We start from the raw sequence: 26,271 nt of genomic DNA, 5'->3' as shown, positions 1-26,271 counted from the left end.
TGTTGGGACACGGGGTTTTGGGTAGTGAGACTCAGAAATAGTTTGGTATTTCAGGATGGCAGACTACTGCATAATTCTGTTAGGTGGATTCATCACAGAGCAAATGTCCTTGGAAATGTGCTTGGCTGCAGAGATTGCCTGTGCTTAGCACACCTATGGAATCAAAAGCCTGGGAGGCTCTATCTGGGCTTTTTTTCTTAAATGTTAGATATTTCTTCTCAGCCTATGTCTCAGTTTTTCCATGTGAGAAAAATGGCAACATATTGATGCTTGCTAGCGCTATTGCCTTTTTAGATACTTGAGTTGCAAGCAGGCAGAAGTTCAAAATTACTCCTTTGTTTATTTGTCATCTGGGCTAGAGGACAGCTTGTGAATGCAGAGTTAGCAAAAGTAAACCCAGCCAATTGTGGCTTAAATAACCTTCCAAGAGTGGCTGCAGCCTTTTGCCAAGTAAAGTTTACTGTTAGCTACTCCCTGAAGTATACAAATACATATCTTGGGAATACAGCTAGGTTGTGAGCTGGGACAGAATAGTTTGTGTTGAAGATGACTCTTGCAAATTTTTCCAGTAACATTTCAGTGAATCCAAAGTGCAATTCTAGCTTCTAGAGAACTTGAACCTTTCATTGTCTGAGTGCTGGCTAATGTCAGACAGGAAAATTATACTAGACTGGATCTTTCCGCCCAAAATCCAGAAAGTTTACTTTTGCAGCTGCAGATGAGCAAATTAGCATTAGAAATGCCATAATCTGTTTTTCTTCCACTACTTCTCTTATTATAATCTAAGCAACTGAATGAATATATGATCTGAAAGTTGGAATGGTTTGGTTCATTGACACCTTATAGAGCTTCTGTCATCCAGCGGTATATTCGTAGCACATCAGAGAATATGGACCAGTACTGCCTGAAAAACTGTATTCATAATGCAAACTCAGAACAAGCCTCTTTTATGCTTATTTCTTCTAAAAATATGGTTAAAAGAGAAGCATGGATGTTGGAGGATTTGACATTAAAGATGGGCACATGCCACTGACTTTCCATCTCATTGCTGCTTCGTACTTGCCAAACTTGCTCCTGTATTTAAGGAGAAAAATATATTGCTTATTATTTTTACATAATAGCATAGGGTTTGTGACATTTTCTACTCCACATAAATTATGAAGCTAAGCAAGAGAGGTCAATATGTGTTGGGATTAAGCATCCATTTCTCACCCAAACAAACTTCGGAGAAAAGTGCTAAAAGTATTTGATTCTTTATAACTTAAACTCTTGAAGTCAAGTGAAGGGTGATAAAAATTAGTGCTGTGTAAAATAATCTTGGCCAATTTTCTTTTGGACAGAATTCCAAGGCCTTTTTCTGCTCACTTGTACACGAGTGGTGCCAGACACCATACAGATTAGATAACAAACTATTATTTTCTGCAAAATTCATCTTCATTTGAGTATTTGTAATAATGAAGTGTATCTAGTGTTCCTTAAGTGTGAGAAAGAAAAGTTACTTTGATTTTTAAAAAAGTAATATCAAAACAAGACAAGCAGACTGCTAATACAAGCAGAAAGATTGGTAGGCAGGTTTCAGGTACTAAGCAACATGGTTAAAGTTGATGGCACTGAAGAAAAAAAGAAAAAAGGATTTTCCTTTAAAATACAACCACCCAATTTTGTGTCATTCAGGATGAAATTAGACATTCTTTCTTAGGGGCCTTGTTACCACCTGGCATTCAAAGGCATGACATGGTGCTAGAGCAGAAACCAACATTAGAAGTAACCAAAGGAGTAGTAATTTTAAGAAAAATTCTAAATGCATGCTGAGAATGACTTTTTTATTTTTAAAATGTAGTTCCTATTCAAACTAAACAATCCTAAAATGAAGCTACACATGGAAAATAATTATTTTAGATGGTGTATCGTGCAATAATAAAGACTCGCATGGCACAGAATCTTTTTCTAGTATTTTGATTGGTCTGGTTTTAATTGACCCATACTCTGAGGTTCCTTGACAGGTGTTTTTGCCCTACTATAGCTTCCAAAGGTGCTGTGCAGACTCATTACTTCTTGTTGCTCTTTTTCCCTTGTCTTTATCAGTATTCTGATCTCTCCTCTTTACTTATCATCTCCAGATTTCCAGTGTTAATTGTTCTTCTCAGAATTCTAAAATTTTTCTTTAATTTTATGTCTAAATGGGAAAGCATTAGCCCAGGTCCAGTGACCACAAATCAGAACACTGTTCACATGTTATTGTCTATTTTTATGTGCTTTATATTCTTTTCAATCCAGACAAAATAAGCCTTAGAAAATTACAGACATCTCTAGTTTAGTGTAGGTTTAATTTAGTAAAACTTTCAAAAAGGCAGGTGGGTGGGGTGGGGGGGTGTGAAAAAGCATTAGTAGTTTTGGTTTTGAGAGTAAGAAAATACAACTCTCTTTTCAAGGCCCTGAAGGAATGTTTAGGCTCAAGGGCTCAGTGCCATACTCATGATATAAATGTTATGCGTATTTATTCTGAAATAATGTAGGCCTGTGTGATTTTCCACCACTGTATCATGTTACAAATTCGTGTCCAGTGTTCTTGTCTCCCAACAGTCTTTTTCAGCATTGTTGCTTTCCAAGTTTCCCAGAGAGCATCTGTGTTTTAGATTACATTTTTCCAAATAGATTAGTTGACGTTTTCAAAATGGGGATCTTGTTTTTCTGTACATAGTTCAATTTGTTTTCTCTTACTAGGGTTTGCATATCCCCTCCATTTTAATTTCCTCCGTGAATTTCAGTACTATATTACATACTCCCTTTTCCAGATCATGTATGAATATATTAAATAAAGATGGATGTGTAACTGATAGCTGAAGTTTTCCATCTGATGCTTCCAGCAAACCTGAGATATTGCAGCTCCTCTCTTATAAACAATTCTCCTTCCATTACCAGGGCATACCACTATTCTTGTCAAGGATAATTATTCAAGGATAATTTATGCATTATTGTATAAAGTGCTTTACCAACAAGTATTAATTGTATTTAAGAGTTTTCTCTTGCCCCTTAATTTTTGATAGCTGTTTAAAAAAAAAAAAAAAGTCAACAAACACAGCCACCGTACCCCTCCCTCCCACATCCCACTCCTTAGTCAAAATAAAACAATTGGCCATTAAGCTTTCTTTTTCTAATTAAGCATGCTCATTTTTGTAAGGCAAGAGTTCTGATAATCTGATTTCCACCAAGTCTGTGTGGTTAGAGTTATCTGTTAAGTAGCCGTTTGTGATAGACTTCCATCTGAAGGTCTGCATTAGTGACAAGGGATATAGATGATTCCTTGAGGACTGCTGAACTGGGTTTTCAATGACCTTTGGATCTTTTTTTAGCTATTTTAAGATAAAAGTTTGGTTTAGAGGAAGCTGTTTAGTAGGAGGAGCTTGCTTTCTTTTTGAAAATTGCTACCAAGTTTTCTCCTCTCTTCCAAGATGTTTTTGGATCTGATAAATTTTTTAGGATTATTAGGTAGAAAACCAAATAGTATTCATTTTCGAATATGCTAAGCACTCTGTGATTGTGACTGGATATTTAATTGTGAATTTTTGACATGTTGCAATTTTTCAAGTACTTCTTGCAGGACAGTTGCCTATATAAAGTCTCTGTTATTCCTAGCAGTCCAATCTTTCTGTTAATTTTTCTTTGTTGTTTTTAAATGTCTAGCTGAGGAGGATTTCGGTATCACCTGAGCATTGACATGTTAACATAACATTTGGCTGCTTTTGATCCCTCTACTCCAAAGGCAGTATCTATTAATAAGAAGCAATGGACACAATACTTTAGTTTATTTTACTGTCCTTTTAACAGAAGAGAACTTCCAATCAAATGTCTCCTAAATTTGTTTTTGTCAAACATCATGACTTTTTAGTAGAAAAGGTTTTTTTCAGATTTTTTCTTCCAGCAATTATATATCCACTTTGAGTCTGCAGTGGAGGTTGGCCAAGGCAAGGCAAGTTTATATTACGTTATCTATAGAGTCCCTAATCTCTCTGTGTGCTCAATGGTCTCATTACTTTTGAACACATGCTTCAAGAAGACTGCCTTTTCTCATACTGGTCCATTCCTGTGTGCAACTAGGAAGGGTATATGAAGCAGCATGTATTCTGTTTGCAAATGTATGAATTTTATTTTGTGTGCCCAATTTACCCAGCAAGTTTCTTAACACTGTTACTGGGGTATAAATAGCAAAGTCAGTGAGGGGTGCCTTATCGTCTGTCTCTCCAGGAAAATCCAGGCATAATTCATGTGTTCTGAACTGAGCCCTTGGCCAATGACTCATTTTTGTCCTGTTACTCTGAAGAGTCAAATTTACATCCCAAATGAGTACACCTACAGATTTTATTATCTTTAAAAATCTGTATCAGGCTTGCTGACTACAGCTTAAGTCTCTTCATGGTGAATAGTTATGCATAATCTTTTTAAATTACCAAAACTATTAATTACTTTGAAAGATTTCTTCTAGCAAAAAGTAGATAGCTACTATGCCATATGACTGTACTTGCAATAATCAGCTCCCACAGGTCAATTAAATGCTTCAGGGTTTAGTCAGCAAGCAGACACCCATCACTGCTGCATGTACTTAGATGGAATGGAAGTTATTGCTTAATTATTCCATTTAAGACTGGATGGAAAAGGGGTCATTATGGGTTTAAAGCTTTACTTTTGATTTATATGGCTTGGAATTATACTTACAAAGACAAGAGCTTTTCTCTTAGCATAAATTAATTTAAAATCATAGACTTTTGAGTGCTCTTCAGAAAGTAAATGGGATTCTGATTAATTTTTGTTCTGCAATTGCAGGACTTAGTAATGAACAAAATGTAGACTAAAATCATGAGGAAGTTGAAGAGATCTTTTGAAATACGTGTGAAAATGTCAGATGGATCTGCTGAACATGTGTTTCTTTCATATGATGCAACCAAATGTCTAGGTTTCCAGCCTATATAATAAATTCTGTGCAGTGCCTGCCTCAGCCTTCTGTGGCATGTGTTCAAGGTGTAAAACCCATTATTCTAAAAGCTTTAAGTTGTCAGTGGAATTCTAGGAAAGCAGGGAAATATGTGGTATTACATTGTGTAAAGAAGCAATCTGTCTACTTTCAAGTGTCACATTTTTGTGTCTGATTTATTGCCATTGCATCCATATGTACAGCTTATGTGCAGCTCTGGGACATTTGTGCTGAGAAATCCTACATTCTTCAAACCAAATAATTCTATAGAATGTCCTTCTCTTTTTAAAGATTCCTTTTGAATAAACTCATGATCATGAATATTTATTATGTAATCCAAATGTCAGGTATATGCAATGTAAAAATATTGGAAGACACAACAGTCTTCCTACTCTAATCTTGGTATTTCTTAGTGAGAATTTTGTACTAGCTATCCATTTTCCCTTGTGTATCATACACCTTCTTTACAACAAATACGATCTTTAAAGAAAAATCTTAAGGAAATAAATTCTTGGGAAGGTTGCTGATTTTTTCATCAGTCTATATAAAATTAAAATTAATTTAAATCATGTTTTTTTAATATATATTTACTGATAGTCTCTTCAGAATATATTGATGTTCTGAATATTGAGTCAATCTTTCTATCTATTTTTCTTTTCAAATTGTTTATTTAAACTGATCATTTATTTTTAACTACCTCAAGAAAATGCAGAAGAAATAGAAATCAGTTTCAGACAATGAGAAGAGTGAAAACAAGTAGGTGCTGCTTTGATCTTGATTCAGACTGCTTCTGTGAAAACACTGGTTGTGGTCACTTGAGATATGTTATCCCGTCTTATCCAAAATGGCAAAAATGTTACTGAAACTGAAATGGCTAATGTGAACTTAGTTTTACTGCGTGGTCTGCTATTTCAGTAACACACAGAAGAACAATAATATAGTACCTTAAGAATTTAATTTAGCATTGAACTCAGAGATTAGTGACTGTCAGTGTGGATCTTTGAGCAGAGAGCTCTCAGTTGGAGCAGTCAGAAATGCAATATGGTAACAGGTCACTGCAGCCAGGAGCTGGTGAGGGCCACATAGTGTCACCCAGTCAACTACATACTTGCAGTCTCCAGGTTATACTCAAGACTGGCTTTGTTTGTCTATAATTTTATATATAAGATATATAAAACTGCACTGGATGGATGGGCTGCGGCAACATTTCAGAATGCTGTGCCGAAGGAGGAGACAGAGAGTTTGTGAAAAGAGCAATCTGTGAAGAAGGGCTAGAGTCAAGGGGACTAAATCAACTAAGTGGAAGTCTACAAAGACCAGAGACCTGTTATTTCTCTTTTAAAATATAATGCCATGGGATTAAAAACAGAAAGTACCTTATATGCAACAAAGCTAAAAGGATTATCTGTGTTAAGAAAAAGACAGAAAAAAGGCAGCTTCATGATGCATGACCGGATTCAGTTTGCTTAAATCAGACCACCCAACCACAGTGTTCTCCTGGAATAGTGTCTTGTATACAAACTGCACATATTTACTGTTAACCTCTCACTGACTTTAGATAACATTTCTGGACACATGCATGGCATACTGTAGCCCAGTTGCCAATATGAACACTTAAAGATATTTTCTCAAATAATATTGTTGTGGCCACCTGGTGAGCAGCCAACTCTTATCTGTAAAGCCAGTTTGAAGAGCAGTGGCAGCTCTGTTGTAGATACTAGCTGACACCTTTAAACTAAATCTTTTGCTTCACTGGTCATCAGTCTCTGTGTTAAGCCAAAAAACAAGCAGATAAAGGAGAGATTTGAGATTACTGTAAAAACTCCAGCGATAAAAGGATTTGCCAGTTGAGAGTCATCTGCCATTTGCCGAGGATTCAACATAACCACAAGCTGATGTTTGCTTTACCATAATTTCTCTTTATTGTCAACCAACATCCTGTGCACCATTCCATGCATAGCAGAATAATCATTTTCTTTCTAATGCCCAAGGCAGCTGGTGTATCCTGAGTAAGAAGATTACATTTTCAATGGCAAGACAAGTATCTAAACACATTAAATTAATCTTCCAGTTCTCCCATAATTGAAGATCCTGGTTGTTGAAATTTTGCTGCCTGCTGGAGAATTTCAAAACCATGGAAGGACTGAAGTCAGACTCTGATGGTCTCGCAGTTATATCGTTATCCTTCATGCAAGTCACAGTGTAAGAGAGGGCTCAGGTGGCAGGAACAGAAAAAATCCTTATTACTGTATCTGCCAATCTCGTTCACACTGGCCTTCTCCTCAGAAGATAGTGCATCATTTGATAGCGAAACAGAAATTATATTTTAAAACATTTCCTTTGCAGTTTTCTTCCCACTTCACAAGTTGAATATAATTACCTCTGCAGGCAAAAGGGTAAATTACCTAGTACAGACTAAAGCTCTGTGTAAGTATAAGCCCTCATGACAGCCATTTGTAATTAGATCTTTGTGTTTCTGAACTACTTTGCTTTTTTTTCACCCTTTACCCCATTTTTTAAGCCATGTATTATAGTATAAAGATGAAGGCAACTGTGATCTGCATATATCCAAATGGCTTGTGTATTTTAAGTCAATCTGTAGGAATAGGAAAAGTACCACTACTCCAGACTGATTTTCCTTTGCCACACTAAGACCTCAGCAAGGTGTTTGTTTAGATGTTCCTGCTGACTTGTAAACTTCTTACTCCGTAGACACCAGAGAACAAAGAAAATCTATGAAACAAGTAGCCCAAGGGCAACTATATGTTTTTTCTATGATGTCTTAGAGGATTAGACTGTATTCTGGCAACTGGTTTTTCTTTTTTCTATGCAGTTTTTTCAAAGAATCATGAAATGTTGAAGTGCTAAAATGCAGCAAAACTGTTAAACAATTTAAAGGGAAAATGAATAACAGTTTTCTACAGTTCCCTGACTTCATTATCTTTGGATTTTCCATCTATGCCTACCTTGAGATTTCTTTTAATAGCTTCTTCAAGGATCTGTGTTCTATGAAAAATATATGTTCCCTTCACATTTAGTGCCATGTTTTCGATATTGCTGCTAAAAATACAATACTTATGAAGTTATATAAGAACAAAGCAGTTAAAATTAATCAAGAACAGATATATCCTAATGCTAAAATAAAAAATATATCCACATAAGACTGACTAATATTTTTGCTAGTGTAGCAACTAGCAAAATAATGAACACCCAAACACAAGAAGAAAGGCTATAAAATGGAAAAGCACTCTGCTTGAATAACGACTTGCCCCTATTTTACAGATGGGAAAACTGGGGCACATAGAGAACTTAATTGATTTCCCTAGTGTCACCCTATAAATCATTGATGTGACAAGGCCTAAAGCTGATTCTGTCTGAGAGCTGTGCCGCTAACTCTTTGCCTGATTCTCTTCAATAAACAGATTCTGAAAGCATGTTCTCTTCCATGCAGTAATTTATACTTGATGCATGAGAAGCCTGAAGTATGAGCAGATAATGCTATTTGATCTGTATTTTGTAAAAAGCCCTTCTAGATACTCTGTTTTACTTTATCTGCTTCTTTCATAACAGATTTTTGTGTTGCCGCCTTCTTTCCCTGTTCAATCTCCTTTCTCTTTGTGTAAATGAAATGGCATAGCCTCTCTCCCAGGTTCTGCATTTATTTCATGCTCTCTTGAGTTTGGATCACATAACTCATCTCAACCTCTCTAAGAGGCTAACCTCTTCTTCACTGAAGCTGGATCATGAATAATTTCCTAGAAAGTGAGGCATTACCTCTTCTTCAACCATGGAGCAGAGGGAATAGCAGCCGTGAGCAATTATTACCAGTACCAGTCATCTAAAAAGGTAAACCTGGGAGTCCTAAAGCCCTCTTCTTAGCAATGGACTCTCTATACTATGGAGAAATTACTACATGACTTACCAGGCCCTCTCACCTTCCTTGCCTCTGCATTAAGTCCTTGTTTTCTTTTAATCAGTCCCATTTGTTAGTGCTGTTTGTAACTACTGGACTTCAGCAGTCAGCATCAGGCTCCTCTCAGGTGAGGGTTGCTCGGTACGGGCAGTCATGAGCCCTCACACCTCTTGCCTTGCCGTCTGGCCTGGATAAAAGGAAACAGGCCTGGGACAAACCTTGACTGAGTTCTTGGTTTGGGAGTATTTTCTCTGCCCTTAGAAGGACCTTCAGGTCCCTTGTGGCCCTTACTCTGGCTTATCTCACTGCATTGTAGCTTAAAGGAATTTGGGAAAATGTTTGACAAATTGATTAGGTGGTCAGAATTTTTATGACAAAAGTTTAAAAATGTATTTTCAAAGTGCTTCAGATACAAATGTGACCAGTTATCTCATACTACCTGAAGAAATTCTGTCCTGATTATAATATAACAAATGAAAGGGCAGATATTTCCTATATCAGAAGCACTTTTCAGATGTTTAAAAATATTCCTGTAAAAATATAGCAAAAGCTTGACTCTCTCTACTGCTATTCAAGCATGATGGAATATAGCAAAATTCACTATGTAACATGACAGTGGGTTTTTGGCAAACATGTTTGTAAGCTGTTTTAATCTTAAGATCTTGAAAAAGAAAAAAAAGCAATATAAGGATATGCCAAAGTTTAATACTGAATTAATGCCGAAGCTGCTGATAATCACAGTTAAAGTGTTGGTTTGAAGGTTGGATGGCATTTCTGTTTCTTCAGACAGGAGTTGTTATTCCATGACTGACTTCTTTATGCAGAGAGACTCTTTTCATTTAATAATAGGTTTTAAACAACGTATATTAAGAGTTGGGAGGTATCTGTTGTATTATTTATACTCAACTAGAACTCTAAGGCTGTGCTAGAAATGTAGGATTGCCAAGCCATAATCTATTTTCATATTGACACTGTCTTTTCTAACACTTGTGAAGGGCATGCTTATTAATGGTAAAGTACACAATTGGTAAATGTTCACGTCCTATGCCTGTGTAGTTCAGGTAATAATGCACCAAACAGTAGAGCTAGGAAAAAAGATGACCCAGCCTGTATTGTATGACATGTATCAAAGCTGCAAAAAGTTATCCTGTAGCCTGTGGTAGCAGGCAACATCTGCTGAGTTCAAGGGGCTGTTAGAGTGGCTTCCAAAGCATGGCGTGGTTGCTTCTCACCACAGAAACCCCGTCCCCTGCTATGACAGCCTCTCGATGTCAGCTCCCAGTCTGGCTTACTGAAAACCATCTCAGAGCAGCACAGCCTGCTTTCCTCTCCCATCAGCTGGGGAGCGTCCTGGGATCGTGCCCCTGCGTGGTAGGTAATGTGTGAAAATGTCGGTCACACTGCTTCTGACGGTATGGAAATCTAAGATTGATCTTTGATATCCAAAGCAGTAGATTTACCATATCCCTAACAACATGGAAATGTGTTGCTGTTGCATCTGAAGCTGGAAATGTTACGTGATTTGCTGAACTAATTGATGGTGGTGGTGAGGGTTTTGCCCTTTCACTCCACAAAACTGATTCGAAGCCCTTGTGTTGCTGAGTTCCATTATCACCGTTTTCTGGTTCCAGCAACTAATCAAGTCACCAGTGTGTGATCTTTATAATTGAGCTGTGTCCTAAAATCTTGACATTCAGCCCTGACAATATCAACTTTGTCCAAGCATAAAGAAGAAATTATGTCTTTCATTTTTTTGTAATCGTTAACAATGAATACAGAATCTTAAAAAAAAAAAAAGTAGTAAAAAGCAACTACATTGGCCCGTTCCTTTTGTTACAAAGTTCTAAAATCACAAATATTTAAACAAAATTTACAGTAATTCTTAATTAAATTTGTGCACAGTTTTCCATTCTGTCTTTACTGTAATCCCTAATAAATTCCTAGAGCTTGACAAACCTGAGCAACTCCAAGGTGTTTGTATCATTTTTGTCATAATAGCTAGGAAAGACAGGACTATAGTGCAAATACATGGAGAGTCAGATGGATGCAGGGGATACTAGCTAAAGTTTTATATTAGCTAGTACTGTTCAAAATAATTAGTTTAGGTAAAGATAAGACATTTTTAACAGGGTAAATTATGGTGCCATTTCTACTACATCCTGTAGGAGAAAGAAACAGTCATAAAATTGTTTAGCCTGGAGCTGCCTTATTTTCAGACAGTAAGCTTCATTCCCATTTTTTCAGTATGCTATAATAAAACTCTAGACCCCATGCTGGTTTTCTTGGCAATCCTTTTTGCTTGTGCAATATGAAGCACACATCAGCCCAGACCTATTCACCAGTATAGCTGATGAACCCAGCAATAGCTTTTACTCCAAGCAACTTGTCTTCATAATTGCTTGAAACAGTCTAAAATCTAAATGTAGTTTTCTCCTGTCTTACATACCTGTTCTGTGTGATGACCTCACAGAAACTAGCTTATGCTTTTCTTGTTGCTTCTGACATAAAGGGATAAAACACAAATGATGTGAGGCTGATTCTGATCCAGAATTCTCTTTGGAGAATTCATAGTTCACAGTTAAAGCATAAGAGTGACTAAGATGATCCAGGATTGGCTCATTTTGTGCCCCACCTCAATTTTTTAAAAGGCAATTTATGGTTAATTACTGGCATTTGCCTTTGAAAACCAGCTACCTATTGTGTTGTTGCCTTTACTGGCTGAGGTAAAGAGGTGTAAAAGAGAAAAGGGGCATAGATTTTGAAAGTGGAAAACTAAACTTCATTTTTTTCTTGAGGACATCACTTTTTCTCCTTCATGCTTGGAGCATCTGAATGTGGATGAAACTAAAGCACTGGTTTATGCTTCCTGTTGCACACATGAGGCATCTTCATCAAGTCCCTTTGGGAACAAAGCAATTTTCAGGGAAAATAAAAAGAACAATTGTGTCAAGCTGCCTCTGGTAGAAAAGCAAAATAGAATTACATGTTGGGCATTTCAGTAAGATGTAGGCAGAAGGAAGAAAGAAGACTAGGAGAAATCTTGCTGATCTTGAGTTTTCAGTCTAAACTTGCTGAAGAGTTTTTCTCAGGAGTGGGAGTATTGTTTAGTCTCACTCTGCTTTTTCATTCCAGTCAGGTATGGGGAAGATAGTATTCTGAAAGGAGGAAACACAGAAGAGGAAAAAGGGCGGGGTAGGAAAATAAAATGTTGCATATTACTGGCCTTCTGATAATGATCCAAGATTGAACGAAGGCAACAGCAAAAGCAAATGTATGGACTTTTCTCACAAGTGTTTCCACATAATTTTGGTACATTCATAGGTCTGGCTTTGAGAACATTAGAATACAGGATTGACAGCAGTTATGGGAATACAACAGTGATTTCTGCCTAGTGTGCCCCTTCAGTAATACATTTCTTCTAGTGAACAGTGATTTGTTTCCTATGCCTCTGATTTTATGTTGCATTTTGACTGTGATTAATTGCAGATTACTTACAAAAGAGAATAACCATAAATAGAAGTTTGAAATAATATTTTTTCTTTGGAAAATTGTTGTATTTACATGGCACGTTCTGTCTGTATGTGCAGGCTTTTGTCACGGAAGCATGGGAAGATCCTTTATTCTTGCGGCCTTGTTTCACAGCTATCAACCTCCTTTGAGGACAGTCTGCAAAGACTGCAAAGACAAAGCCAGTCCTTTATGGACTATTCAAGACTATTGAGCAATGTGTAAAACTCCGTCTGAATCCCCATATTCATGTATGCTGAAGACACTTAAATCTAGTGTCTTAATTGTTTTTCTTGCCATACCTACACAGAGGGTTAAAAAGATCTGTCACGCAAACGCTGAAGATTCTTTTTTTTTTTTTCTTTTTTCTGCTACTCTTCTGTTAGCAAAGACTCTACTGTAAGAAGCTTCAGGCCTTTCTAGCTGTTGTATTGTTTTAGTGTACGTGTTCAAACCATTGTGGTGGTTTTATTGATAATGTAGCTGACACACTTGGTTTGAATATTGAAAACTGCTAGGTAAGAACATAATAGTCTGATTAGTAAAGTGGTATGCACAGAACTGCGGTCAAGATATTGACATCAGCCGTAATTTTTTCTTAAAAACTAGTTTTTTAGAAAGGTTTATACTATGGTCTTAACACCTGCATTAGAGATTACAGCATGTTTCTTGTTGATCCATCTCAATATTTCATTTCATTTGCAATTAAACTGTACAGCTTGTTTAACTTTTTGTCTTGTGAAAATTCAACTACGGTGTAGGATGTTACTGCTTAGTTTGAAAGATTGTAGAAACCCCTAATGTCTTCCAATTTTTAAGTATTTCCTATTATCTGGGCTAAGTAAGGATGTTTTTTAAGGAGGAGAAGGTTGCACACGGTGGTATAGGTGTTGAAGAGAATTTGCAAAGTAGTGAGGCTTTTAATTTGCCATATTTGTTTCTGATGTCATGCAAAAGGTAGTGTGCTGAGGCATACACAGCAGCACACAATTGAGATTTCTGTGATAACTTTATGCACAGCCCTGAGAATTGAGTAGGCTATAAAGAAGATGATAGAAAGAAAAACTTAGTCCATAGCCATTTTTTTCTTTTTCTTCTAAGCCAGAAGAGATTTATCTTATGATTTTCTTGAACTGATCGCTGTTAACTTCCTTTAATGGATAATAAAGAATTGGTCAGAATTATTATTTTAGTATGCTAATGAAGAGGTACTTGTTTTGAATATCTTTTTTATATGCAAATAATTGGCATAGTGTTTAAAAATATTAAAGTGCATCACAACTAGTTTGACAGTAGTGACTATTAAATTCCAAATAACATGAAGTCACACTACATTTATCACTGCTTAATGAATCATTCACTTTGGTCCCTCTGTAAGCCCTTGATGTTATTTGTCATTCAGCACTATGCCTCTAGAAGTGTCAGCAGTTCTAGGGTCTTACCTTGCCTTAGATTGGAAAAAAACCCCTGAAGTGTGTGATTTTTTTAATCATATATCGGCTACCTTCAGAATAAAAGAAAATAATATCATTATGCTATCCTCATTAACATTATCAGCTTCTGACAATGTTCAGATGCTTTTGTTAGTAGCCTGTGATTCATGTATGCAAAAGGAGTTTTATTCTTTTGAAAAGAAAGCTGATACATATTTATACCTTTTTTTTTTTTTGTAACTCAGTTAGTGACACCATTTTTAATTCTAAGTTAATTAACTTTCAACGATGTTATGTATTTTGTGTGTTGTTAAATGTATTAGTACAGCTTTTAGTGGATTTGGGGGAGGCGTTGGGTTTGGGTTTGCATAGGGGGTCATTCTGGACCTTTGTTTTTTCTGTTTCATCCCATCTGCTCTTCCTTTGTTCTCAGATGAGATGAACAGGGAACATTGGCTTCAGTTGTAGTCTGAGCAGAAAAATTATGTTGACATTTTGGGGAGAAGCCCAACATTTTGGAGCAGTCTTTTTGGTGTATTTGATTAAAAAATATCAGGCTATAGATGTATTCTAAGAGCATCCAGTCTTACTGTGGGGATTCCAGTACCATGCCAAGGAAGACGGTATTGACTTGGTTTGTATTAATGCTGTCTTCACTTTGTCATTGGTGTTCTTGCATCCAGTATTTTTACCCTCTCCCAACTTTTTCCTACTTTCTCCTCTCTATGAGGAAGCAACGTGCGGTTCTGCCTGTGATTTACTGAAGTTAAGCTTATGTTGGGGCCTTTTATTATTACTGGCAATTCTCTCTAACAGCTGGTGATGCTGAATCTGTGCTGAATGCAGTATTACATCCGTCTGTGCTACATCAGCACCCTTCTGACAGAGCCACTGGTGAGCAGTTTTCTTTCTGTAGTGTAGACAAGATTTTAGTCTGAGAAAACAGATTGGTATTGCAAGTTCCTACAGTAATTTCTGGAGAAGTTATTTGATAGGGCATTTACCAAGGTGATTTATAAATTCTCATATAACTGATACTTGTCTGGGCTTATGCAGCTGTTAAGAGAGATCACTGAAACAGGAATTGCATAGTGTTGCCTTAGCAACTGCCACTTCATATTGTGCTTAAATCACTTAGAAATATGCAGTGTATCTTGAGGAATTGCTTCCAACAAAAACAGCCAATCTTAAATAATTTTAAATAATTTCACAGAAGAAGCTGAAAGGATGGCCTTTTCTAACACAGACCATCATATTTTTAAGCTTGGTAACCTCACTTCACCACAGGCTTAGCTTGTTAAAAAAAGCAAAATAAAATTTAAAGAACCCAAATATTTGTTTACTCGTGCCACCAGAATCCACGTGATGGCCAAATTGGCTGGAAGTTGCAGATATTTTTAAAAGATTCCTCTAAACTCCATCTTCCATTCCAAGATCAGAATTAATAATACGGTTTTCTATGTTTATATTTGAAACTTCAAGTGTCCTTAAGGGCAGGTTTGTAGACATTCTAAGGTTTGTAGAACCATAGACTGGTTTGGGTTGGAAGGGACCTTACAGATCACCCAGTCCCACCCCCCTGCCCCGGGCAGGGCCCCCTTCCCCCAGCCCAGGGGGCTCCCAGCCCCGTCCAACCTGGCCCTGAACCCTTCCAGGGAGGGGGCAGCCACAGCTGCTCTGGGCACCCTGGGCCAGCGCCTCACCCCCCGCACAGGAGAGAATTTCTTCCTTATATCTAATCTATATCTCCCCTCTTTCAGTTTAAAATCCTTACCACTCATCCTATCCCCACACCCCCTGACAAAGAGTCCCCCCCCCCTCTCCTGTCCCCCCTTTAAGCCCTGGGAGGCCGCTCGAAGGGCTCCCCAGACCCTTCTCTTCTCCAGGCTGAACCCCCCCAACTCTCTCAGCCCGGCCCCCCAGGGGAGCTGCTCCAGCCCCCCCAGCATCTCCGTGGCCTCCTCTGGCCCCGCTCGAGCAGCTCCGTGTCCTTCTGCTGTTGGGGGCCCCCGAGCTGGCCCCAGCACTGCAGGGGGGTCTCCCCAGAGCGGAGCAGAGGGGGAGAATCCCCTCCCTGGCCCTGCTGCCCCCCAGCTCTGGCTGCAGCCCAGGTCCCTCTGGATGCCATCCCTGCCCTCCAGCGTGTCACCACACCACACAGCTTGGTGTCATCGAGAAACTTGCTGAGGGTGCACTCGATCCATTGTCCACGTCACCAACAAATTATTAAACAGCACTGGTCTAGTTTTTTGTTTTGTTTGTGAACCGTTGTGGGTATGAAGGGAAGACCTTAAACATACTTCACCTACTCAGATGTTTCTTGTTCCTTTTTTGAACTGATCTTTTCGTTTAGAGTTTTTCTGTAGATAGTTGCCAAAGTTTTATGGGGTTTGTTAGAGCACCTGAAAAAAAGACAGGAGAGACTTTTGCCAGTATTACATTAAGGCAGTTGCTTGACTCCTCATGCTATGTGATAGTCTCAAATAGTTCTGCATAGAGTATTTTACATTGCTATAGCAACTTCCCCAGCTTTGTGGTCACTACTCTGTGAGCCGTGTCACAATCAGAATTGGATTTTGCACATGTGGAAACAGAGTTTCAGAGAGCACAAGGAAACAGCCAGAGTCCCTTAGCAATGTTTTGCCAGATCCAGAATAAGACCAGATTCTGCCACCTCATCCTTTTACTACTTAAGCCCAGGTTTATAACAGAAAGAACCAAATGAGAGAGAGACTGCTTTAAGAGGCAATATATATCTCCCATTTCAGAAAACTTATTTTCCTTTTATAATATTTTACACAGTTAATAAAATTTAGAAGGGTAATATGACAGCGTTGTCGACGTGCTGTTTTTATTACGCCTTTTCTAGGCAATGAAAAGGAGAGACAAGCAAAATGCAAACTTACAGAGTTTAAAAGGAATCAGAGATTTTGAGGACCAGTTGTCATTTTTAGGTCACCGCTCACATCTTTCAATATAATTCTCATCTGAGCTGCATGGCAGGGTTTGTATGTGCTGGAAGAAGCTACATTTTCACAGCAGGAGACCAAATCAAAATGAAGCAGTCAGATGCAGGTGCACAGTAATAGAAAGGATCTATTTACCCTGAAGCGTGAGCAATGGGCCAAGAAAGCAGAAGCAGTCTACTTCCATCTCTCACCTCCTTCTCTCCCTGCCTTTTCCCTCCCCCATGGCTGTGCCAACAAATTCATAAGGGGACCAAAGAGAAGGTGTTGACTTGCTTTTAATGAGCTGTATTGCAATTGCCTGCTGCTGAAGGTCTGAGGCACGTTTTTGTTGTTCTGATTATGTACTATTAGAGGTGGCTGTCTTTAATTTATACCTAATCCTTCCTTCCTCCATGCACAGCCTCCAGTCAGCCCGAAAAATGGCTGAAAGAGTTTGTCCTGTAAGCATCTGTTGCCTGTGTCCGTTTGGAATTCTTAAATGATGCTGTGGAAAGAACAGTATGTCTGAATGTCAGTTTGTGTGCCTAAAACAGAAAAAAAAAAAGGCAGTTTGCTTAGATATTATTTCATAAATCATACATTTTATGTAATCCTTTTAAAATAAAATTCCTGCAGCTTTGTTTAAAGATGGGCAGCTTACTAATGGTAATTTGACAAAGTCAGCTGTATTGGTTGACAGTGGAATGAGACACCTTGATGAATGTTGGCTGCTTTTCACTTGGGATTGTGGAGTTCTCTAGTTAAGAATGAATTACTTTCCTACGTGCGAAGACGACCACCCAGTGCTGTTTCCAAGGCTGCAAAAAACCTGAGGAATGTAAGTAAAGGAAAAACACTGACTCATAGCAAGTGTGAAATGGTAAAATTTAGCCATATTGGACATAAGCACAAAACAGTCTGATATGGATAGTGGGACCAGTAATATACACTATCTTATAACAGATTTATTTGTAGTTCATACATAGATCTACATAAGAGATTGAGAATTTTGTTTTCCTTGCTAATTAGTGGCATTGTAGGACTGAGGCAGCATTGTTTAGGTCTGGGAATACATGAAATCCATGTGGTTAATTCATCCACGTACTCTGCACCACTGGAGTGGTCAGGTTTGCTGTTTCTTTCCTCGGGTGTAAAATGGGCCAGTGTCCTGGGTTGAGTGAGTGGTGGGGGGTTTTTTGGTAGCAGGGGAGGGGGCTATAGGGGCCTTGTAGAGATTAATGTGACTGATGCTTCTATGATGTAAAAGATACAGGTCTCTAAATATTAATAGCACTCTGTTGCTGCATTTCTGTACAGGGTTATGCACTAAACAAAGCATAATAAAAAGGAGGAACCTACCCATCTGGACTTGGCAGCAGTGGCAGCATAAGCCCTACTAAAAGTGGCAGCTGTCTATAGTGTATGCTAGATAAAAAAGTATTTTTATCCTGGCATAAAAATTGCCTTCCTCAGGAGCTGCACTGTTTTCTAGTGTCCACATTTAAACCCTAACAACTCTAGAAAAATCTGAGACAAATCCATTTTTTGTCTCCAGTGCTACCTTCAGAAAGGATATATGTATACACCTTAAATGTTGGAGGAACAGTGCTGAACAGCAGAAAAAAGCAGTACAAAGGAGAACTTGGAAAGAAATGTGTTCTGGTATCATCAAAATGGGACCCTGTCATAAGTTTCTAGAAACTTTGTCTTTTTTACAGGGAGGTTGTGACATACCTAGACTCGTCTGTCAGGAGGAGAAAACACCTACAATGTATAAATACAAGACTTAGCGAGTGCTTAATTATAATTTCCAAGAAATTTGGCTTCTAATTACGGAAGAATTAATGTGATATATAAAAAGTAGGTCCAGCAGTTGTTCTCTGCTTTATAGGGAAGGACACATCATCTGCATAATTATTAAAATTTATTTTATGTTATTAGACCACAAATGAAAAATTGGGAGAGAAGTATGCCAAAATTGATGTAAAGTGAATGCTTTCTAAATTACTTCTGCTTAAACTTTGTTATACTTAGTAAAGGTCAAAATATGCATATTTACCAGAAATATTCTGTACGTAAGAATAATCTGCAAAACATACACACATAAATTGTGACAGTGTATATTTTTTACTGCCTGCTTTATTTTGTATTTAAATAACAAGTAAAGGCAAGGAACTTTTTGTGTGGCTTCCAAGCCTTGTACCAAGTATGCTCCGTAATGTTTGGGGTCAGAATCCAAGCCAGCCTCCTTCAACATAAATGCTCATCAATTCCATTATGAATTGAACACAACCTGAAAGGAGGCTTTGGGAACTATCTCTAAATCAATGGATACGGCTGTATACGTGCTGTGCCGCCTTCTATGGGACAAGTATAGAAATACAGTGGTTGTTAATATTTTTTTTAGCCAAACAGAGACTATTCAAAACAAAACTAGCAAAATTCAGAAAAAGGAACAATAAGGAAAGGATGAGAAAGATAATGTGCCACATGCACTGACTGTAATAATGAAACAAACTGTAACAATTATAGTTTTCATTTAAAAAAAAAAAAGATTAGGAGCATACATTATCTGAGTGCAATTACAGCAGGCCATTGGTGACATTGCATACCGATATTCTATCAAAGAATGTAAACAAGGGCACATCTTTTGTACCGATACTATTGTAGAATTTAAAAATCAGTCTTGTGTTTTATGTGATTCGGTCAATTTGGGTTTAAAATATAGACCTAATTTGACTGCAACCAAGAAGGATGTTTGACATTTCTTACCGTTCATTAATTTTAGAAAATGAGACAGCTGGAAAAGCCGCTTTTTATGATATCTGGTAAAGGAAAAACAGAGTTACAGAATTGTCGTGTCAGAATTTCCTGTAGGATAAACAAAAATGAATTTAAAGTTCCTAAGTGATTTGATTACTAATTCTGAGATTTACAAACTACCTGGCAACTCTTGCAATGTAGGATGTGATAGGACCAGCAGCGCTTGTTGCATTATTTTCAGTGAAAACAAATTCTCTTTGCATAAATGATGTCACCAGTCCGCCTTAGGAGGGGGGAGGTTTCCAGACATTTTTTTTGCTATAATTCATTATTATTTTCATGCTATCCTCCATAAAGAAAAACAAATCCTGGTTCTATGGGTGTCTTTCCAAACTGAGGTGCCAGGGCTGAGTTTCCTCAGTTCCAGATGCTTTGTCAGAATTGTAGTTCCCTGAGAGCTGGAACTCATGCATACCTGTGGAAGCAGATGAAAGACTAGGAATAAAAATAAGATACTGAATTACTTCTGCTGGTACATGCCTGAAAAAAATCATCAAAGGTTATTATAATTATGACTGTTATTAGATATCATGTCTGGTTTCTGCATATTTAAATTCTTTCAGAGAGAGAGATGAAACTTAGGCACTTAGAGATCCCAGGGGAATAATTGCAGAAATGATGACATATTCCACTTCTTGAACAAATTTCAATACCAAAGCTGCATTCTGCGTACTTACATTTCTTCTTAATTATACTTGGATGCAGGATAGATAGTCATTTTCTGTCTTACAAATGTGTGTAGCCAATTAGTCTTGTAGATCATGAATACCCAATGGCCTAACTCATTAAATGGAATTTTCCTTTTCTGTTGTTATGGCAAAAGAGTCTGCAAATACCTGGGTATCATCTTTCTCTGTGACCTCAGCCTTGGCCAAGGCTACAAATCCAGTAACATGAGCAAGTGAACAATTCCTGGGTTTACCTGTACTCCTTACAGTGTGTCTTCTTAGTCTTGTGAGTGTATGTGTGTGTGTGTGTGCATGTATTGTATGCTACTAGTATAGGCTGTTCGGCTCCTCTGCACTTCTGGCACTCAATTTTAATGCCACAGTTTTGACGGTATGTGATGAATTTAGTCTTCCTGATTTCCTCCCATTCCTGGGAAGTTCTGAGCCCAGAAGCTCTGTCTGGCCCTCTGAGACATGGAGGCCTGAGCTCTTCCTACTCATGGAAGCAAGATAAGAAAAACTGGCAATGTATCTCTGAAGAAACCACTGCTTGTATCACGTGATCAAACACAGGTGTTCTTTTCTTCTTCCCTCTGATTTTTTTTTATTATTCTTATTATTTTTTGCATATCATACTTGCCATTCTGTCATCTGAGAGTATGAAGATAACACATTAGACTACCGCACTGACAGGATTTGTAGAGATAATGAAGGCAGAACATTATAAACAGAGAGAACCAGGGAACCGCAAGACAAATGAATTACAGGCTCAGTATTGCTTTGAGATGGTTTTGCTAAGTTGTGGTATCGATAAATACTGAATGCAATGTGGGGACGTGACCGGATGATTGGCCTTGGTGCTTTTCCATGATAGGATGTTTTCCCAAGGGTGAATGTTGCTTATCTAACATTTTGTGCTCCTCTTTTTCATCATATTGCATGAGATCTGAGATGCTAGTACCATAGTGCTACAGCAGACACTGGGCTGTGATTTTCTTATGGTCTCAAATATTATAGAAACAACAAAACCTCTCCATTCAGGGAAAATGTTCCCTGTAATCTTATTACTTATGTTGTGATCTCCAGTGCCTTCTTGACATGTACTTGCAGAACTCCTCTGGGAATTTAGTTGAATAACCATTTTCTTGAAAGAAGAACACACCTTACTGTTTAGAGGAATGTTTAAACAGTTACACTGGATTTGGTTACTAAAATTTGAGTATGCTGTATCTGTTGTTTTTTTGTAATTGTAGGCTTCCCGGAGAAATATGAACAGAAAATGCAAATGTGTTATAAATAATTTTTGAACACCTCTTAAAAGTATACAAAAATATACATATTTTCTACTATTAGGATTCTGTTACTGGGTCTGTAACTTGGGGCTTGTGCCCCTTCTGCTGTGTGCCTCACTCTTGGGGTCCTGGGGGATTAACTCTCACTGTGTTTGGGGACATGAGCTAAGTGCTCACTGTCTGCTCTGCTCCCCGGGGTTTACTTTGAGAATACTCCAGGTACATGCGCAGGAGAGGGAAGGCAGGAGTTACTCCATGAAGTCTTACTGTTTGGCGAGTGGAGAGTTATAGATGTATCGTGTGTGTGTGTGTGTGTATGTATATGCATAGAGAGAGTGTGTATGTGTGTGTATATATATATATATATATATATATATACTGTAATGTAGATGTGATATTGCTGTTCTAATTTCCTCATGTTCTTTTTTCTGCCATTGACTGTTAGAGAAAGTCTTAATCTTACGTTTTACTGCTTGTACCCTAAAAAACTGAAACAGTATTATCTGATCTGCATCTTCTTACTAATTCACACGGACCTTATGATGGAGGCCTTAAAACTTCTACATAACAGCTGCCACTAGGATGTGGTGGAAGTCTTTTAGGGAGGGGAAAGTGTCTCGAATTCAGATTTGCTCATAGATATTAGAAGTTTGGAGTAAAATGTGAAACCTTTTTGATTCTCAAAATAGCAATAAAATCAGTGAGTAAATTTAACTTGCTAGACAGTTGTAATTTGCAGAATGCATTTGTCAAATAGTTTGGAAATAATCCAGGGCACATTTAGACGAAAAAAAATGGAGATGAGCTCAGACTAGAAATGTGAGCTAAATGTCCTCCAATGCTTGCAGAAACTAGGCTGTAAACTTCATTATACAACTCAATATTGGACAAAATGAAAAGGTGTTGTGTCGGGGATTTTGAACTTTGGGGAAGGTCAGATTTTGTTTCATATCTACTTGGCACATTATGCAGCTGATTTGTCTTGGGGCCTTCCATTTAATTAATTATAAAACTGGTGCTTCCTTTAAACTGTGTTAGTGTGCTTGGAAGTTGAGTGGTATAATTGAAACACTGGGATTTTTAGCCCAGTGTTTATTTGGCCTTTAATATCACTGTGTCTGTGGGTTGTTCAAAACTCCTCTTCACTGAGTCTTTCTGATATTCAGTGTTGACTCCACTGTCATGGAAATCAGTGTGCCTTCATGAGTACTACTTGGTGAAATCACCAAGAAGGGATAAAGATATGCCTCATCACTGTAAATAACAAGTGTGGCTTTAAAACAAACAATAAGGCAAATAGATTAAGTTGATGGCATCTAGAAATTGTGCAGTATGCTACAGTTCCATGTCTCTCAGGTGCTGCTAATTGTTTTATTTGTCATAGGGCGGAGGGGGGACAACACGGGACATGGTGTTACCCTTTTTGTGATTGACTGCAGAATTTCATGTTGAAGGGGGGTTTCTTCATTAGCTGGATGAAGCCATAATAGACTCTGTGCACATCTGACATTTTTATTTGTTATAGTGTTAATAACTAAAAATCAGTTTATATTTCTGAACTGGAATTTCATGTTAAGCCATTGCAGTACCACAGTTTTAGCCCTCAATTCTGACTTTTAACCCTGTCAGTTTTAGACGGTTTGAACTAGGGCTTTCTCTGCCCAGCTTTCTTGCTGACATGGAATTTCCTCTGAATTTGATGATTTCTGCTAAGAGTGTTGGTAATTGCAGCTCTCTTCTGAGTGTAATGCATTATTTCTGATTTTTGAGTCATCTCTCATCTTTTATTTTCCAGGTTGGTGAGAGGCAGAGAGTTCTAGTAACAGAAGAATCCTTTGATTCCAATTACTACGTTGCTCATAATCCTTTCTATGAGCAGGTACAGTTAAATAACAAGCATAACATCTTTTTGTTTTATCTTTGCTTTCTGATAATCTCAGCAATACAGTGTGCCACAGTGTAAAAAACAAATAAATAAGAAACATTTTCCAGGAGAGGTATGACCATCAAGACCTGTTTATGAGATACTTTATGTCTGTCTTATAAATACAATTTACCTGAAATTATCTTAAGAAATACACAGTAACTCTTTGAGTATACAGCATGAGGAGGATACGTGCTATATATCCAAATAACAGTATTTGAATGGTTTAAGAAGCTGTTAATTATTGCAGTATTTTTAATTTATGTGTCTCCAAAGTATTGTTTTCTGAATAGTTGAATCTTCATAATTTCCATGCATCTTTCAGAAAATGTTTTCAGGCAATGCAGTTCACAAAAAAAAAATAATTTCAAACAATTCAGAAGTTCAAAAACTTCTTTAGATTAACACTTCAGCCCGATATATTGTATTTCCTTCTATGTACTTTCTATACACAAATTCTTTCCACACAGAAACATCATTGAGCTAGGAAGGAAGTACAGCATCTATTCCACAAAATTATTATTTTTGCTTAAAAGCAGATGACTTGCTGAAAACCAATAAAATTGGCTTTTCTGCATCATCGTGATTTCATTCTGGTTCTGCCTTTGGCTTGTTCTCCATTTTCTTGCACTGAGCTGTCTACAGTTTGCTTTTTCTACCTTTAGTTATTTTGAAGTTTTATGATTTGCTGTGATGTTTATCAAAAATCTGTTTTCTGAGTGGAAGCTGGAAACAGTGATGTTCTTTGTGGTATTTAATAACTATGTCTTTGTCTTTATTTGAAAGGTTCTTGTGCCAAAGGATCCTCTTTTAATGGGTAAGATGGTAGAAGTGAATATTTATGAAGCTGGGAAACATTTCATGAAGGGGAAACCACTGTCAGATGCCAGAGTTTACACTGCATCCATCGCCAGACCGTTAGCAAAAGGAGAAGTTTCTGGTTTAACGGAGGTGAGTAAAAGACATTTTCCGCTTTACTACACTGGTAAAACAGCAGCTGTTCAAGCATAATGATTTCATGCTATGTATCTGTTATCATTTTATACTTCCCCTCTTTTATATGCATGAAGCTTTAATCTTTCCTGACAGATTGAAATCTGAATTTAAAAGATGTTTTTGCTGATGTCCATAGCTTTACTTTGCTGACTATAAAGGCAATAATACACTTGTTTCTTGTTCAGTGTGCAAGATGAGGAAGGAACATACTAGAGTTGAAAAGATTTAACACCAGTGATTATATAATCCAGTGTATTTCAGTTCTAGTTTCGTGGAAGGATGAATCAGTGTATTTTGCTTTACAAAGCTGTTTTAAAAAAATGTGTGTTGATTACATGTCTTTTAAAATTGGATTAAGATATTCAAAATTAATTGATGGGTAGAGGTACGGAATATTTACAGTATATTTTGGGAAAAGGTCAACATCTGATTTAGTCATGTAAAGAAAATGAAACTCTTTTTAAAAGAGATCTGATCCTTATTTTACACCTCAGTAGATATGGCTGTTAGCCAAGTATTCTCATACGTTTCATGGAGCTCTAGTTGTAAAAACTGATGGAGTGTGAAATGAAAATGTGTATCGCATTTCTAAGCATCATTTGATGTCCTTTCTCCAGCACTGTTGTTAGGATCTCCAAAAATATGTAGCAATAATTTAGCACATGGAAGAAGGATAACTGGCAGTTTATCAGCCACCTTGCTGCTTTTACAGTAAATTGTTGACAAGTATTAAAGTATATATGCCTCCTTCTTAAAGTTCTAAGTAGTCATATTTAAAAGAAATAATAAATGCATACCTTACGTGACTGGTGTTAAGCTAAGCTCCTTGCTCTCCTAAATAAGCCAGGCTATGGAAACATCAAGCAACAATAATGCACCTACTGTAATGTGTTTGGCAGATCATGAAGCTTAAGAACAAACACATTTCTAAACTCTCCTTTGAATACTGTCTGCGTGCCTGTGTATGTTGGCCTGATAAGAGTCTGTAAGAAGGAAAAAACAGCCAAAACCCTCAAATTGTCTGGTTGGACTATGTAGCTATTTAAATACAGCTGATTTTTTTCACCAGAACATTTTTTTTTTTATATAATCTGGTGGAACAGAACCAAGCCTGTCATTAAACTGAGTATGTGCTGCCAGAAGCTTGTAGCATGGGTACAAGCAAGCAGACTGATGACTGAAATTTTGGATGTTAAAAATGAGAGAGAAAATTATTAAAATCGAGGATACTGAAAACGTCCATAAGAAATTACTGGGATGTATAGATCTGCTCCCACCCTTTTAGTAGGTAAGAACAAGTACCTGGAATGCCCAAGTAAATGGCTACAGCAAGTGAATGATAAGGCAAATTGCTTTTCATGACTTCTGTGGATGCCAGTGCTCCTTCAAGGGAGTATCTTATTTATATTTGGTCCACTGGACATGTTAGAAACTTTTGCTTTCTGTAAGAGACTAAAATCTCAATACTTCAGTAAATGGGACATCTTTTGTACGTGGAAGCTACAGCTGAAAGCTTTTAATCACACTTGGCAAGTGTATAATATGTTGAACATGAACTGAAACTAGTAGTGGGAAGTTCCTCCTGACAAATCATATGTAAGTGGCAAATCAGAAATTTCCTTTAGGTTCCCAGGAAAAAAAGTCAGCTTGTCACAAAAGTCACTGTGGGTTTTTGGCTGGGTAAAAGATGCTCTTTATGTTGTTCTGTATGGTTGGACTGCTGGGAAACATTTCCTTCTAGGTGTGCTCAAGACACATAATTCTAACTTAAGATGCTTATGCGCAGTATAAAAGGGAC

General features: G+C 37.5%; 1 protein-coding gene across 4 annotated transcripts in view; it reads left to right on the top strand.

Moving 5' to 3' along the window:
• Nucleotides 1-26,271, top strand: part of CDKAL1 (CDK5 regulatory subunit associated protein 1 like 1) — a 432,929-nt gene that overhangs the window by 382,561 nt on the left and 24,097 nt on the right. For all 4 annotated transcript variants that reach the window (XM_042806719.1, XM_042806718.1, XM_042806720.1 and 1 more), the window contains 2 exons: nt 23,349-23,432; nt 24,264-24,428. In XM_042806719.1, the coding sequence (XP_042662653.1) occupies nt 23,349-23,432; nt 24,264-24,428 (249 nt within the window). The remainder of the gene's footprint in view (nt 1-23,348; nt 23,433-24,263; nt 24,429-26,271) is intronic.

The sequence above is a fragment of the Tyto alba genome, unplaced genomic scaffold (genome assembly GCF_018691265.1).
Source record: "Tyto alba isolate M040663 unplaced genomic scaffold, T.alba_DEE_v4.0 Super-Scaffold_48, whole genome shotgun sequence".
Taxonomy (NCBI): Eukaryota; Metazoa; Chordata; class Aves; order Strigiformes; family Tytonidae; genus Tyto; species Tyto alba.
The sequence above is the reverse complement of the archived record's forward strand: the minus strand, read 5'-3'. Positions and strand labels throughout refer to the sequence as shown.